Here is a 15,777-nt window from a genome sequence, read left to right on the forward strand (position 1 = left end):
ACTACCCTTTGCAGTTATTTTATTGTTTGTTAAAAAATATAGAAAAATAACTTTTCATCATGCATTTATTTATTTATTTAATTTGATTCCCAAGCAAATTCTATTTTTGAACTTCCCAAACAATGTTCAGTTATGATATAATATTTTCTGCGTTTGGTACACGACAGACTTCCTATATTTCTTTCAAATATTCTTCATTCGTTTATAATTTTAATGTTTCTCACAATATTCAGATCAACATTATTCCGACAATCTACCCTTTCCGTTGATGTATGTTCTATAAATGCCAGAGTACTCACTAATGCTTCTCAAATTACAAAGACAAATCTCCTTTAATTGCTAGAAGTAAATTAAAGCTTTTTGAGTGAAAGAAAGCTCACTCTTACCCCTGCTGGATCTGCTGTTGAAGGGTTAACAACCTGACAAGTCCGCAAAGGAGATCACCTTTTCCTCAGCGAAACTTTCAAGTGAAAGAAAGCTTGAATTGTGGAGGGTTATCTTGATCCAACCACGATTATCTAAATCTTGAACATGTATATCAACTTTATGACTGGTTTCAGTCTTGTTGCTATAATAAAACACCATCTGATCTTGCCAAGAAAACAAGATGTCACCATTTTTATAACCTCCGATGGGGTGAACAACTTCGAACGGAAAAGAAGAAAATATCTGTGTTCCCACAAAAACGAACTGCCTCGTCCATGATTCAGTAACCCCATATTCCTTCATCGTCCAGAAAACAATGCCCCCTTCATCTCTTAAGCTGCTACTGTCACAAATACACAAGCAATCATCCAAAACGCCTAAAATATCACAGCTCCCAAACCATACCAGCTTTAGCGGATATGGAGGAGGAGAAAAGGGCTCAAATGATTCAGCTTCAAGATCGAAACATGATATTGAAATGGATGATCTGGAAGAATTCTGCACCAACCCATGTAGATTTCCATTCAGAAACACGCCAAAGAAAAGGTGTGCGTGATCGAATGGGGAGTTTCTTGCAGTGCTTCTCCAAGAACCTGCCCCAAGCGTGTAGACCAGGTAATCATAGAATTCACACTCGTAGTTTTCAGACCTTACACACTGCCATACTTTGCGCACACTCTTTTGGAACATATATATTACCTTGTATTGGCCGGTTATCGAGCTTACCCCGAATCCATAATGAGTAAAGTTAGCATACTCCACAACGTGTGTAAGTCTGGGAAGAGAGATGTACTCTCGAGTGATTGGATTGCATACACAAATCACATCATCTATTTTGCTGCTGTATTGCAAGCAAAGAAAACCATCTACTGAGCCTTTCATCTCCAGTCGGTAATCTGCTGGGGAGCTAATGAATGTTTTGGGATCAAATTTCATTGCCTGATTCCAGCGAAAACCTTGTTCTTGACGTTGAAACTGGTCTTCATGTTCGACGAATTTGCATAGGCACTCACCCTTTGGATCTATTTGAAGGACAAGTACTTCAGGAGTTGAAACAGAAACATGGACTTTGACAAACTCCGGACTCGAGAGTAGCTTGTGCCATTGCTTGCAAACGCATTTGCAGCTTAGGATGGTTCGGGATGGAAGTTTTGAAAGGATATTGACGATTATTTCTGAGGGTAGATCCATCAAGATTGATGGTAGTTTACTCATGTTTGACAGATTTGGTTGAATGGCTTTACAAGTTTAGAATGATGTATATATACATATATATATATACACACACGGTAGGAAACTGAGAATTGGTCTTAAAGTTGAAATTTTCTCTTGCGTGTGTTGTTCTGCTGCTATTATTATATATGTTGTTGAATGAAAAGTTAGACTTGGACAACTCAAATTTAATTTTAGAAGTGGGCTCTCACTTATTTGTTGGATTTGATAGATTTAGAATTGTAAATATTCTTTTTAGTGATTGATAATTGAATGAAATCGAAATATAACATGAAAAATTTAGTTAAACTCAAAATTGGTCGAATTTCTAATTTAAGGCGATGAGAATCTCGGGTTTGAATAGAATGTATATATGCTATATGCAAATGAGATATGATACTTTGAACGTACACATAGTTATTGGAGTTGATTGGAGCCCGGCCGACCGATATCTCAAATTCAATCAAAATATATGAGTTGAAAATATCGTATTTCACGATAACTGTGATTAAAAATAATAATCATTTATTATATCTATGCACGTGAACTGATTGATTTAAATTTTTTTTTGTTGATAAATAACTATCTTCCTAATATCATTAATGCGTGTACAAACCCTTTAGTTTTGATACATCGTATTTATCTAGTATAAACTTACTTATTTCGGTTAAAATTACAAAATAGTTTAATGAATATCAGAAGAAAAAAAATTGATAATGATATTTTAATGAATCCTTCTCGTTTCAATATGATATCCCTTCACGTGTATTCTTTGCGTGCATTGCGTGTGTGGGGATTTTTTTGTTTTTTTTTTTAAGTAATGGATTCAAATCTAGGTAGTATATATAATTTTTGATGCATAAATGTTTTTAATAAATATGAAATTAACAAATGAAGTATTTATACTTGGTAAACTACTCCTTTCATTTGTATGTATCAGACGCATAAATTAATTTATGGTTTTAAGTTGGTATGCTTATGAAATAATTAATTTATTTATTCTGAAATAATTTTGTTTAACATAAAAGTAAGAACTGTGTATCATATATAAATATTTTTTCAGATGTTGTAATATTTTATGACAATATACAGCGGAATAATACGAAAATATTCTTTCATTAAGAAACAAATTCTTCCAAATAATAAAGACCAAATCCAAAGTTTAAGAAACTCAATAATCTAAAAATACAAAATTCTTATACACTTTTTTTTATCAAAAAAAAAAGAATTTATGAGATAAATTTGTGTCTTGCAAGGCAAATCACATTTTCTTTCAATCTCATCATTTTTGTCTTTCTGAAAAAATAAGCACAAACAAGTCTATTCAAGTTGCAACTCTATTTATCTCCCACTGAATATGAAAACATATTTCTCCCTTGAAGGATCGGTTTTGACACCTTTGAAGGTACTTCAAACATAATATTCTCTATAAGCTGCAATAGCTTGTGTTGTAAGAATGAATACACCAATGAATTAAATCGAGTTTGGTTTTCAAACAAAGCGGAAGATACTCGAAATAATCATTCGTTAATAAAACTGAACAGTTTAAAACTTTTAGCTTCTGTTTAAACTGAATAACTGAAATAAGTGAGATCATTTCGAGCTTGCATCAGTTCAGTTATGGGAAGAACTAAACTGATATCAACTGAACTGATCAAATCAGTTTTAAAACAATAGCTAAACAGTTAAAGACACAGGATATGTTTATGGATGTTCGGAGACTTCAACTGCTCCTACGTCACCCCTTCTACGACCTCGGATATGATCTATTAGAAGACTTTGATTTATACAACACTTTGTACAAACCCACTCCAGAAGGACAACACCCGACTAGAACTCGTAGCACTCAAGATTGCAGGTAGCACCTTGCAATCTGCATAATGTTTAACGTCTTTATGCCAAGACTACAAACACAATCTTTAATATCTTTGTGTAAAGACTCGCTCTGCTAAACAATAAGCTCAACTCTCTGTATATATGAGTGATTGTGTGTGAATGTATGAGAACTTATTTAATTAGTACAACACGAAGGTGTTCTCACACGACAGGGCTGATTGCTTCTAGTAAGCTGATATGAAATGAACGTGCCCACTGTTTTTCTTCACACACTTGTATTTAGTTGTAGTTCTGCTGCTACTTGTTTTTTTTAATGGTCTTTGAACTGGTATTTATAGGCGCTTAGCTGACCGTTAATGAAGACTCAATAATAATGTTCGTTGCATTTTCATGTGCTTCCTTAGGCCATGTCTTGTCATTCTGACAAGTGTTCTGGAAGCTTTTTCTCTTTTAAACTTTATTGTAACGTCCATTACTGTACCGTTGTCTGTGAAGTAGCTTGTAGCTTGTAGCTTGTATATTCGCTCTTAGTCGGATTCCATTTGATAGTCTTGTCGTGACATGCGATCATATAAGTTACAATTGATGCTCTGAACTAGCCTAGTGAACTAGTTCTCTGAACTGGCCTGACTGATTTCAGTGTATCATTTCTTTTGTTCAGCTGTGTTCTTCATCAGTTGAGTTTTTCATCAGGTGGGCGGGCTTCTGAAGATCTACTGTTGAACCACCTATCAGCTAGACAATCAGTTGAACTGGTTCAGTTTTGTCAATCAGTTGACACTTTCAGTTTGAGTCTCGACAGCTTCAGTTTTTGCTTCAGGAACTGATCAGTTTGGGATCTGATCAGTTTTAGCTTTCTGCGCACTAGATGAATTTATTAAAGACAAAATAACAAGTTTTGTTGATATCAAAATTAAGATTGCGAACATGAAATGTTCCAAACACCCTTGAATTTGATCACGTTAGACTGGGCGCTGTTACTAGTGTTGACAGCACAAGGTAAAAACATTCATCAATTAGATTTAATCAGAGCGTTACAAACAAGAAAAAACAAATACTTTAATCAAATAATAATAAACAAAACAAAGCAAAATTAGGAATATAAGGAATAATAAAATATCAATGATCAGTTTCCTCTTTCTTCATTATCGTCATCCTACTCTACTTCATTATCTCTATGAGTGCTCGAGGTCCAACCTCAAAAGTTTGTGCACAGTTATCTCCTCTTTCTTGTCAATAATGGACACCTACGATCAATAAAAGCCTGTAATGAGTCACTTGGGCTTCATGGTGAACGATCAATTATTTGGCCATAACGATTTTTTTAAGTGCAAAGTCAATCTGGGCTTGTAAAATAGTATGAGAAAGTTGTATAAAGTCAAAGATTGAGTACGTGTTCCCAACATCAGGGGCAACACTAGATTCTCACAAAGGAAGATCTAACTTCCGATTTGCTTTGAAGAGATTTGGGGCAATTTCAAATCTTCAATCACCATGGACAGATGCTCATCGATGTCTCTAATGAATCCTTGTGATTCTAGGATCTCATAGATAAGCGTAGGAAAAGACAAGTTGGTTGACTTTAATCCTCCATCAACAAATTGTAACACATTCTTAAAAACCATATTCTCAAAGTTAAAATTTGTGCAAGTGCCAAGGAAAAACAACATAAAAGCTTGTGGCTTGGCGACCATAGTGGAATTGGTTGATTGTGCCCAGTTGCGCACTCTGTTTTGTGAAGCACATAGTAAAATGAAGTTAGATTGACGGCGGAAAGATGACTTGGATGACCGGGGAATTGGGTTATCAACCATCCAATGAGCACAACCGTAACTTCATTAATGTCGGGCTGAACCCCTTCCTCATCCTCGGTGAGGTTATATAGAGCATTGATGGTATCGGGGTTGAACTGAATGACACGATCTCAGACAAAAACTCAGCCAAACTTGGCAGATCTCTCATCATCCATGCGGGATATGATATTGGCGAAGAAATTTAAGATGGGTTTGTTGCAAATCGAGAATATTGTGAGACTGCATGGTGTGCCAGTCTCAATTATATTAGATCGTGATCTCAGATTTGCTTCTAAATTCTAGGGTAGTTTCCAAGAAGCAATGAGTACACGTTTGGCTATGAGTACTGCTTATCATCCTCAGACTGATGGCCAGACTGAGTGTACAATTCAAATGTTAGAAGAAATGTTACGTACTATTGTAATGGATTTCAAAATTGGATGGCAAGATGCCTTTCCATCGATAGAATTTTCTTATAATAATAGCTTTCAAATGAGTATTGGCATGACACTGTTTGATGCCTTATATGGGAGACGATGTAGATCACCGTTATCCTGAGAAGAAATTGGTGAAAGACAAATGATTGGACCTGAAATGATACAGGAAATGAATGACAATGTTCAGTTGATTCGACAACGAATGAAATCTTCTCAAGGTCGTCAAACGAGTTATGCTAGCAAACGAAGACGACCCTTAGAATTCCAGAAAGGTGTTTTTAAAAATATCTCCCTTGCACTATTTGATTTGGCATGCGAGTGAAATTATCTCTTCGATATGTTGGTCCATACGATATACTTGATCGAGTTAGGGATCTTGCTTATCGATTGGCGTTGCCACCAATTTTATATGTCATTTACGATGTGTTTCATGTTTCTATGTTCAGAAAGTATGAATCAGATCCATCACATGTGCTTCGACCTAATGAGGTTGAGCTTGATCCTTCTCTTTCCTATATTGAACAACTTGTTTGCATTATGTATCAGAAAGATGAAATATTGCGTAACAAATCAATTCCACTAGTTCGAGTACAATGGACACAACATGGTGTGGAGGGATCAACATGGGAATTGGAACGCAAGATGTGAGAATCATATCCGCATTTGTTTGATTCTATTCAATCTATTCCATTATATTCAATGTATGATGATCCATTTACTTATTTTAGCTTTGATATGTACTATAACTGGTGAAATATTATATTTTTTCTAATGTTATGTTTATGTAGATACTTGAGATTTCGAGGATGAAATATTTCAAATAGGGGAAAATGTAAGGACCTCGCATTATATTATCGTAAATCATATTTTGATTCTCGATAATTCATTAAATTTGTCATATTATTAAGTGTATGAACTATATAAATGAAATTGAAAAAATATGAGGTGATAATTAAACATTATATTAATAATTGATTTGTGTTTGAAAAGTATGCTGAACCGCAATAAAGAAGTGACATATGTTATGGTTTCAAACATAATTATCTGATTATTATTTCATATGAAATGAAACCAATTTCATTAGAAAGTTAATACATATTACTGAAACTTTTATGTTTTGAGTTTTGTCCAAATCCTTATGGAAATAGGGGCAAAATCAACATAACACATAAATAATATTTTAACGTAAATAATAATTGCATCTAAAAATTTAATACTTAACATAAATAATTATATTAGTATACATAATATTTTAATCAAAATTTATCTGCAAAAACATAAAAAAATTCAAATTAATTCAAAATTATAATCAAGAAATTAAATAAATTACATAAAAAAATTAAGAAAATTTACGAATAAAGAGACGAGAAAGAGAAAAACATGAAACACAATATTCGACTCTTCATATTATTATTCAATCGACGTGACTTGAATTAAAAAAATAATAATGAAAGGGCGTGACTTGTCTTATCACGCCGATTCAATTGATGTGATACGTTAGTTTCATAACTTTCCTCAAAATACTATTTTTTTGTTTAATTATTAAAATATTAACCTTAAACAGTTAAAAAAAACCCTTGATGGTACTGGCTTACGTTATTTGTTCTACAAAATATGCATGAGACTTGATATTGGCGATAACAAACGGGGTTGGTCGACACCGACGTTGTTCTCAAATTTACATTCGAAAACAACAAGCTTCAGAAGTACAAAATTCAGAAACCAGTCTTTTTATTCATAATACTGAATATATCATTGTCTGATACAAACTCAAGTAACTAATGTTTTACAGCGGAAATGTAAAACCTACATAACAATGTCTTAACAAATACAGCAGAAAAACAAACATAAATTAGAATTGAGAAACAACAGTCTTCTTCACCAGCCCCAGAACTGATTCTGCTCTTCTTCTTCTAAAATTTCTTCTTCATTCTTATCTGAGATGTGTTTGGTGGGTGAGTGATTTGGTCGTCACTCAATAAGTGGGGGCGGGAATAACTACCAGTTTTCAAAACTATTTTTAACAGAAACAGTAATACAACAATAAACAGAAACTCTTACTTTCAGAACATGAATCAGTATTCAGGAATAACAGGTTTCAGAACTTAAAATTTAGCAAGCAAGCACTGAGCACGTTTGTGAATTTTATGGCTAAACTGATATCAGTCCCCTATATGTTCTCTCATCTAAGGGGTGATGCCAGTAATCAGTAATCAGGATTCAGTAATCAAGAATGTTTCAGAATATATATTCCTACCATTAGTTCACAAGGTTTCAGTGCTTCAAAAATCAGAGATCAAAAATACATATACATTGATTCAAAACAGAATTATCAAATTGATTTCAAGATATTTATACATAAGCTCACTTATAGTAATTTACTAGAATGTTTCGGTTGAAGTCTGAAATCTGCTTGCTCTCGCTACTGGATTTTACTGCTCGGAAACAGGCAATCTCTTAGCTCAAATTTCAAGTGATAACTCAAGATTGATGTAACACCATTTCAGAGATTTGAGGGTATTATTTATAGGTCAAATTCTGAATGTTAGCCTCCCAATTAATGGTCATAATCTGCCATTAATAGCTTTTATTCCATGTTAAATGCTTCAGTTACAAGTCATAAGCAGAATCAGTAGCTGTCTGCTGGAATCTCGCGCTACTGAACTCTTCTGCTGCTGGATATTATCTGCTGGAAAAATACCATCTACTGAAATATTAGTTGCTGTTGGAATGGTTAATTTCTGCTGAAATTTTGCATTGTTGCTGAAATTGCTAGTTGCTGCAAAATGCAAGCTACTGCTGGAAAGTCGAGTTCTCACATCTCTAATCAAAACGATCACAACCTTGAGAACCAGTAAATGTGTGGATATCATTGTTTTGGTTTACACAAATGATTGAGTAGTTCAAAACATCACATTCACCAAGCTGCAAGTAAATCCAACCTATAAAAAAACAAATTCGAAAAATAAAGGATGTTTTAACTGATTTTGCGCATACGACTGATGATCCAAAAACAAAGATTGATGTCGAATATACAGCAACATACGAACTTGAGAATTTTTGAATTCTTAATTGACATTGTAATTTAGTTAATAAAAAAAAAATTCTTGAGCTCAAATCTAGTTTTGATTAATATGTGAGTCTCCATTTTTCGAATTCGACATCTGAATTTTGTCCATATAAAAAATATAAAATATTTAATTATAAGGTTTGTTTTTTAAAATGAAATTTAATTTACCTTTTTAATAAAATAAATAAGTTTTTTAACAAAAGAACATACTAGGTATATAATAAATATGGTAGGACACAGGAGAGAGTGACGATGGGACAATAAAAAATATACGACTCATTTTAAATTTATTTAAATAAAAGGGATTTTGACTTTTTTAAATCGAAAAAAGGGAGTTGACTGATGTTAGTTAGGTGAGTTAATTTATTAGGTCATTAATTAGTTAGTTAGATTTTACTTTTTTTAAAAATATTTTTTTTAATTGATATATCCCTCCCCGATTTGAGTTTTCATTTATTCCTGTTATTTCTGTGTTCTTCACGACAAAATAATTAAAAATCATTTGAAAATTTGAAGATTTGTAGAGAAGTTAGTATATACTCGAATGCTCTGTATTGCTATATTTGTTTCAGTTAATTTCTGATTTTTTTTTGAATTTTTGTGAGTGGAGTTAGTGTGAGTATTTACAGTCGAGGAACATGTTTATTATTGTGTGGGTCGAGAAGGTGGATGGAGTGTGAGTCGAGTATGATCGTATGTGCTAGGTCTGGATAGTGGAGTGTGATTTTATTAATATGTAATGTGTTTGAGTTGACTTTTTAATTTTGGGTCGAGGGGGTGGTGAGTGGGTGGAGTGGACAAGATTGTGCTTTAAATTTTAAATTTGGGTCGAGTGGGTGGTAAATTGTTGGGTCGAGTGGTGGTGTTTGGGGTTTGATTTAGGGTTTTGTTTAGGATTTAGGGTTTGGGTCGAGTTTGGGACGAGTTTGGGTCGAGTGGTAGAGAGATTTTGAATTTTGATCATTTCATAATACATAAGTCATTCTATACATGATTAGAACGTAAATATATAAAAAAATTTAATTGTGTAAACATTTTAATATGAGTTATGTATTATAATTTAAGTGTGTTGGTTAAAAAAAATCATAACAATATTAGACGAATGTATCTCTTATCGGGTTGAATTTATGCTCGACTAAAATTCTTAACAAATTTTTTAATTCCAATAAAATATTTAACAAATTTCATAAAAATAGAACCTAAAAAACTCATAACATGTAAGACTCGACTCAAATTAAACTACTCTACCACACAATATAATTGGGTTGAGTGGGTCGCGCCACACATATATTGTGTGGCGCAATATGTGTGGCGCGACCCACTCAACCCAAAATTGTGTTGAGTGGGTCGTGCCTGAGTGGGTTGCGCCACACAATATAGTGTGGCGCAACCCACTCAACCCAAATTGGGTAGAGTGGGTCGAGCCAAAGAGCTACAATTTGTGTGACTAGAAACAATAATCCTAATACAATTCAAATCACAACTTACTTTCATTTTTTATGGTGTTATATAATTGATCAATTGATGAATCATTCTCTAAATATATTTTTTGTATGAGATCGTTATTAGATCGAATGTAGTAAAAAAATATCACATAAATTAACTAAAAATCAATATAAAGTATCATATAAATGTTTTAATCCAACTATCATATAAATGTTTTAATCCAACGACCATAATTTATCCCAAATACAACAACAATAATGCCTAAAATTTCTCGTTGGATTTCTTGCAGATGAATATTTTCTAGACTCATCGTTAATTCTTAGCAAAAAACCAGAACAATGATGCAAGATGGAAGATGGTTTGAGTGTGCAGCAGCAGCAGATGAAGAAAACAAAATCTTGAGTTGAGGTGAGAAAGAGTGGGTCGCGAAGAAGGGAGGGATAAGTCTGTAAAAAAAAATTTGTTTTGTGTCATAATAAAAAATTGGGTCTAGACTCAACCCAAAATATCAAGTCTCGATCCACTACTAATTAAAAAAATTAAACTTTAAGTAGAAGATAAAAAAATAAATTCTTCTCCACTCCCTTTTGTCGAATAAACACGTACAGCGCTCCTTTTTCCTCATTTCTCCGAGTGAGGATCTAGAACCCGAATAACGAAACGAAGGATCCGAAAAACAGCCCGGAGCCACGGGTAACGCCGCCATGAAGCGCCGCCGTGGGCGGAGATCGGCGATGACTGCTGCCGGAGAAGACGTTTCATCCAAGTCAACTGTCTCCAATACCGAGACATTGCCTTCTTCTGCAGCGGCCAAGGCCTTCGATTTTTCTCCAGATTTGACGATTCCGAGGCCCCGCCTCACCAGCGATCAGCTCCGCTACTGCTCCGAAGCACTTCAATGCTTCAGCGCCAAGAAATTCAACTCTCCACAGTCGATCCGTCAGGAGTTCCAAACCCTGCAGGTAAAAAAATTACTTGTCTCTTATTTTCAGGAGATTGTTACCTTGAGGTAATTGGATGGGTTAATGAGCTCGATATTCAGTCAGTACTGAGTACTTCAAGCTTAGTTACTTGGAAGCTCACTTGCTTTGGAAGTCATTTGAAGCTTAATGATTACTGATTATGATAGTACACGATACTGCGATAGCGTGACGGGCCTGACGCGTATCAGCAGGGGAGGCTCAGAAATTTCAAATTTAACGTGCAATGATCTATGTAATATGAGTTTCAACCAAATTCTTGGATATGTGTTGAACGTAACTAAAAAATGGAGAAGTACGAAGCAGTGAAAATGGTGAACAAAAGGATAATTCAGTAGTTAGAGAGTCGACGAAAGGAAAAAAACTGGAATCACAGCATCGATTATTTTCTCATTCCTGAACAGAACGAACTTTGATCACATTCTTTCCCATTATCAATTCACACTTAATGTACTCTTGTACATTGCTGTGTGCTAGGCTGTGGAAAACACTAGATAAATTTTACACAAAACACATTCCATCATTAAATGGCACACATGATCTGGCTTGAGATGTGCACCTGTGCTGTTGCATCAAGGGCGCCATAAGATACAGGGTTCAAGAAATGGGCTCAATACCTGGAACCAACTCGATAAAGAACTAGACTTAATGCCGCAGCAAAAATTCCAAAATCACATCACGAAACACTTCGGGAAAATCTCTTGCCACAGGAAATCTCATCAGTTCTGTTTGTATATTTCTCGAACATTTCCTTCTGCTATGACATGGGGGATGAAATTTTGATGTATTTTATCGAGCGATTTGGCTTAATTCTAAGTAGTGAAAATCGGTTGTTTTACTGCAGGCAAATAGGATGAGAGCATTGGACGTGAGGAATAGATGCACAGTGGCTCTGGACGACGCAAATTGCAGCAAGAACCGATACACTGATGTATTGCCGTGTATGCTTATCTACAATGTTATAAGTTTCTTAAAGTTGTCTATTAGCCATTGTAGAATTTTAATTTCTAAACTTCTTTGCTCCAGTTGACAATAATCGGGTTATTTTGAAGCAATGTAAAGATTACAGACCATCTGCAAGGGGATATATTAATGCCAGTTTTGTCAGGGTACTTCTCTGGAATTTGACATGCAATTTAGTGGCATACTCCTGTAGGAGTGCTTGGGTATCTAGTTGTATCCATTTGTGATTGATTCTTTTTAATTATGGCAGACTTCTGAAAGTGTTTCTGGGTTTATTGCGACTCAAGGTCCACTGCCACACACCTATGAGGACTTCTGGGAAATGATAATACAATACCGCTGCCCAGTAATAGTTATGCTCACCCGGTTGGTTGACAATTACCAGGTGAATAATCCAATCTTTCGGATATTCATAACCAAACCCTATAGTTCCATCTCAAATTATCTTTTTTCTATAATTATTATTAATTATATTGCGTTATATATATTTTTGTTTTACATTTGGACCACTTTATCTGAGTTTCACATTCGAAGCAGTTTCGCCCCGTCAGTGGAATTTTAGAAAATTATGCATGTCTTTCTTTTGCGAAGCAGATTGGTATGTTGGCTCGTTTGAAATCTACTTGAGGTGTTTTAGATTCTTTGTTAAGCATCTACAAAATGTTCTAGTTCTTCAATGATGTTTTTTTGTTTGTGTTGAATAATATTATTTTGTAAGCATTATTTCAATTTAGGGGCATTTTTTCCTACTGCTTATCAATGTAAATGCTGATTTGCTTCACGTGGCACTCTCGATAAATTTTCTGTGCCATTCCTTATGTTTGGTAATACTTATGTAGACAGTGAAATGCGGTGATTATTTCCAAGCGGAGGATGGGCCTAGAGAATTTGGAAACATATGCATCATCACCAAGTGGATGCAAACGACGGATACTTCATTGATTATGCGGTGCTTAGAGGTGTCTTACAAAGAGGTAAAGGTACCATTTGGTGTTAATGTGGTCAAAAATTATAAAAATATTGCTGACTGAAGTTGTGAGTTTTATAGAGGTGTAATTATCCATTAACCATCACTTTTGGTAGTCAATCAGCGAGCTCATTTGAAGAGTAGTTGGTTTCCCATGATGATCATGGGTTTGAGCCACCCATCACCACTTCCTATTGGTACATCATAATTGGACTTCCAACCTTACTAACATTTTTACTACTGTTTTGTATTGACCTTGAAACTTTTTCCACAAGGTAAAATGTATGAAAATAGGTGTACAATTTTTTTTAAAATGTAAAAAGCGAGGAATTATGTTTGAAATTTTAATTTCGTGTGACTTGGTTTTCTCCGACCTCATAGCTTTACATAAATATACGTTGAATCCTAGCCCTAGCAGCCTTCATCACAGATCATCCTATATATTTATGTTGTGTACCAAGATTAAGAGTAGCTCTTGCTCACCCACCACCATCACCAGCACCAACCCCCCCCTTCTTTCTCTCTCTCAAGAAAACGAAATCGCTCTCAGTTGAAATGAAACGTGTTACAAGTGTTTCTTCTTACTATTTCAGTCAGAGGAGCCTTCATTGTCTGTTCTGCACATTCAGTATCCTGAATGGCCTGATCATGGAGTTCCGAAGGACACTTTTGCTGTTCGTGAAATCTTCAATAGAATATATACTCTTCCTCCTTATCTGGGGCCAATTGTCGTGCACTGCAGGTCTGCCTTCAGCTGTGGAATTTAAAATGCGACCTTCACAAATTATTTTGTCTGACACATTCCTTTTTGCAGTGCAGGTATTGGTAGAACAGGAACTTATTGTGCAATTCACAATACCATCCAAAGTGTTCTTACTGGAGACATGACTGCTTTGCATCTTGTTAACACCGTAACAGCTTTTAGGTCGCTGCGTATAGGAATGGTTCAGACACTGGTAAAATTTTCTTAATATTTCATCCTACTTATCATTTAAAAAGTCTAGTAAGAAGGCTGGAATAATTTGTTTATCTCATTAAATTCAAACAACCTTTTAACCATTTATTACTTCACTTTCTGTATTATTTTCTCCTCTAACTCTGTAAATAAACCTAAAAACTTTTTACATTCGTGCAGTCAGCATAGTGGAAATAATATGCATCCCTCTTTACCCATAAATTTCCTCAGTTTCAGAGTTTTCATAAGCTCAGATAATGGGTGACAGATTAGGGTGAATATCAAGTTCATGTTTGCCATCATTTTCCAGAACCGATTTTCCTTCTCCTAAAAAAGAAAAACAAATATATTGTTCATTTTTATTTCCTTCCCCCAAACTAAGTTTTTCCACCCAAGTCTCCCAATATTATCATTAGTTGTTAACTAAATTTTTCATCATTTTCAAAAATACTCCTTCATATAATATATCATAATAATCTAAAATTTTCTATTTTAAATTTAAATTAATTTTATAAAAATTATATCTGACATGATTTGGCACTTGTAGCAATTTAATTTTCTCAAAACAAAACCAAACATGTTGATTTTTTTCAAATCATTCTTCCCAAGTATTTGACCAAAACTCCTCCAGACGATATAGTGCGAGAGATCTTTAGTTCATGAAAATCCATACATATAAATTGGTCTTATTTGTTAAATTTTGATGTAATTTATCACTATCAATCACTCATCTAGTACAAGTTGAGAGGCTGTTTTTTTGGTTCTAATTTGGGAGTTTGAATGTGGAATACCTCTTCTAACGACAGTGGATGCAAATTCAAGTTCTCTGATTTTCAGCTATGTACTGAGTGTTGCTATACATAGAGATGTAAATAAAATTACTGTACGAGAACCCCGGTTAAGATTATTATCCCACTAGCAATCTCTTATTCTAATGTGAATTCATAACATATTCTGCTACAATGCTACATTTGCAGGAGCAATATCTCTTCTGCTACGATGCCATTGTTGATCAACTAGAACACATGATTTCAGATAACAATTCTCGAAGTCGTGCGTGATGACTTTTTAACAGCTTCATGCTTCAAATCATCCTCGTGCACTGTCTGACGACTTTACTTCCATTTGCTGTCTCCATTAACCCCCAGCCCTTCAGTTAACTGAAAATAAACTGGTCTATTTCTTCTCTTTCTTTTGAGTGTATTATTCTTTTCTGCTTAGTCGTGTATGTCATTTCACACTGTTAAACAGTAATCTTATGGTGATTGAAGGATCTGTAGTTCCTATAAAGACCTGGCAAGCTTCGTTAGTTCGTTGTGTATTCAGCGAACTTGGTCATTGTTAGTGTACTAACTTCTCGACCTTGCTGTAAGTAGCTCCTGAGTATTTGAAACCTGTGGTTTCTTATTTAGTGGGACTTATTTTCATATCACAAGTCACAACAAGGGGGATGGTTATGGGGCAATGTACATTCCATTTAGTAGTTGTTATTGCATTGAATTATAGTATATCTGATATCATGGGTAATATTGGCAGACGATATGCATGTAAGCACAATTCTTAACCATTAGCGTTGTTGACTTGTTAGAAGAGAGGACGAAGAATGAGATAATAAGTCGAAAGATATTGACAAAAATTTTCCTCATACCTAGACGTGCCTTGGTATTCATTAAATTCAAAATAGTTAGTTTC

The 15,777-nt window shown here is 34.5% G+C and overlaps 2 protein-coding genes across 3 annotated transcripts; one reads left to right on the forward strand and one right to left on the reverse strand.

Annotated features, from left to right (window-relative positions):
• Positions 1-43: 43 nt before the first annotated feature.
• Positions 44-1,655, reverse strand: LOC140963755 (F-box protein At2g23160-like). The gene has a single exon (XM_073423141.1). The coding sequence runs from the start codon at positions 1,639-1,641 to the stop codon at positions 412-414; it is 1,230 nt and encodes a 409-aa protein (XP_073279242.1). The 5' UTR covers positions 1,642-1,655; the 3' UTR covers positions 44-411.
• A 7,355-nt stretch (positions 1,656-9,010) lies between these two features.
• Positions 9,011-15,568, forward strand: LOC140965114 (protein-tyrosine-phosphatase PTP1-like). 2 transcript variants are annotated; one of them, XR_012172970.1, is made up of 9 exons: positions 9,011-9,025; positions 10,859-11,182; positions 12,045-12,141; positions 12,227-12,309; positions 12,414-12,548; positions 13,003-13,137; positions 13,724-13,872; positions 13,950-14,086; positions 15,063-15,568. XR_012172970.1 is itself a non-coding variant. In XM_073425172.1 (9 exons), the coding sequence occupies exons 2-9, from the start codon at positions 10,925-10,927 to the stop codon at positions 15,144-15,146; spliced, it is 1,083 nt and encodes a 360-aa protein (XP_073281273.1). In that variant the 5' UTR covers positions 9,011-9,025; positions 10,859-10,924; the 3' UTR covers positions 15,147-15,568. The 2 variants fall into 2 exon arrangements, 1 of the variants encoding a protein (XP_073281273.1); XM_073425172.1 differs by having other exon boundaries at positions 13,945-14,086.
• Positions 15,569-15,777: the final 209 nt, after the last annotated feature.

This window comes from Primulina huaijiensis, chromosome 18, assembly GCF_012295235.1.
Source record: "Primulina huaijiensis isolate GDHJ02 chromosome 18, ASM1229523v2, whole genome shotgun sequence".
NCBI lineage: Eukaryota > Viridiplantae > Streptophyta > Magnoliopsida > Lamiales > Gesneriaceae > Primulina > Primulina huaijiensis.

Bases quoted from the DNA above. Each gene is read 5' to 3' on its own strand.
- LOC140963755 (XM_073423141.1), bottom strand. From the start codon at position 1,641: ATGAGTAAACTACCATCAATCTTGATGGATCTACCCTCAGAAATAATC.
- LOC140965114 (XM_073425172.1), top strand. From the start codon at position 10,925: ATGAAGCGCCGCCGTGGGCGGAGATCGGCGATGACTGCTGCCGGAGAA. The intron at 12,142-12,226 runs GTATGCTTATCT...TCTTTGCTCCAG, and splicing joins ATACACTGATGTATTGCCGT to TTGACAATAATCGGGTTATT. The intron at 13,138-13,723 runs GTAAAGGTACCA...TTACTATTTCAG, and splicing joins TAGAGGTGTCTTACAAAGAG to TCAGAGGAGCCTTCATTGTC.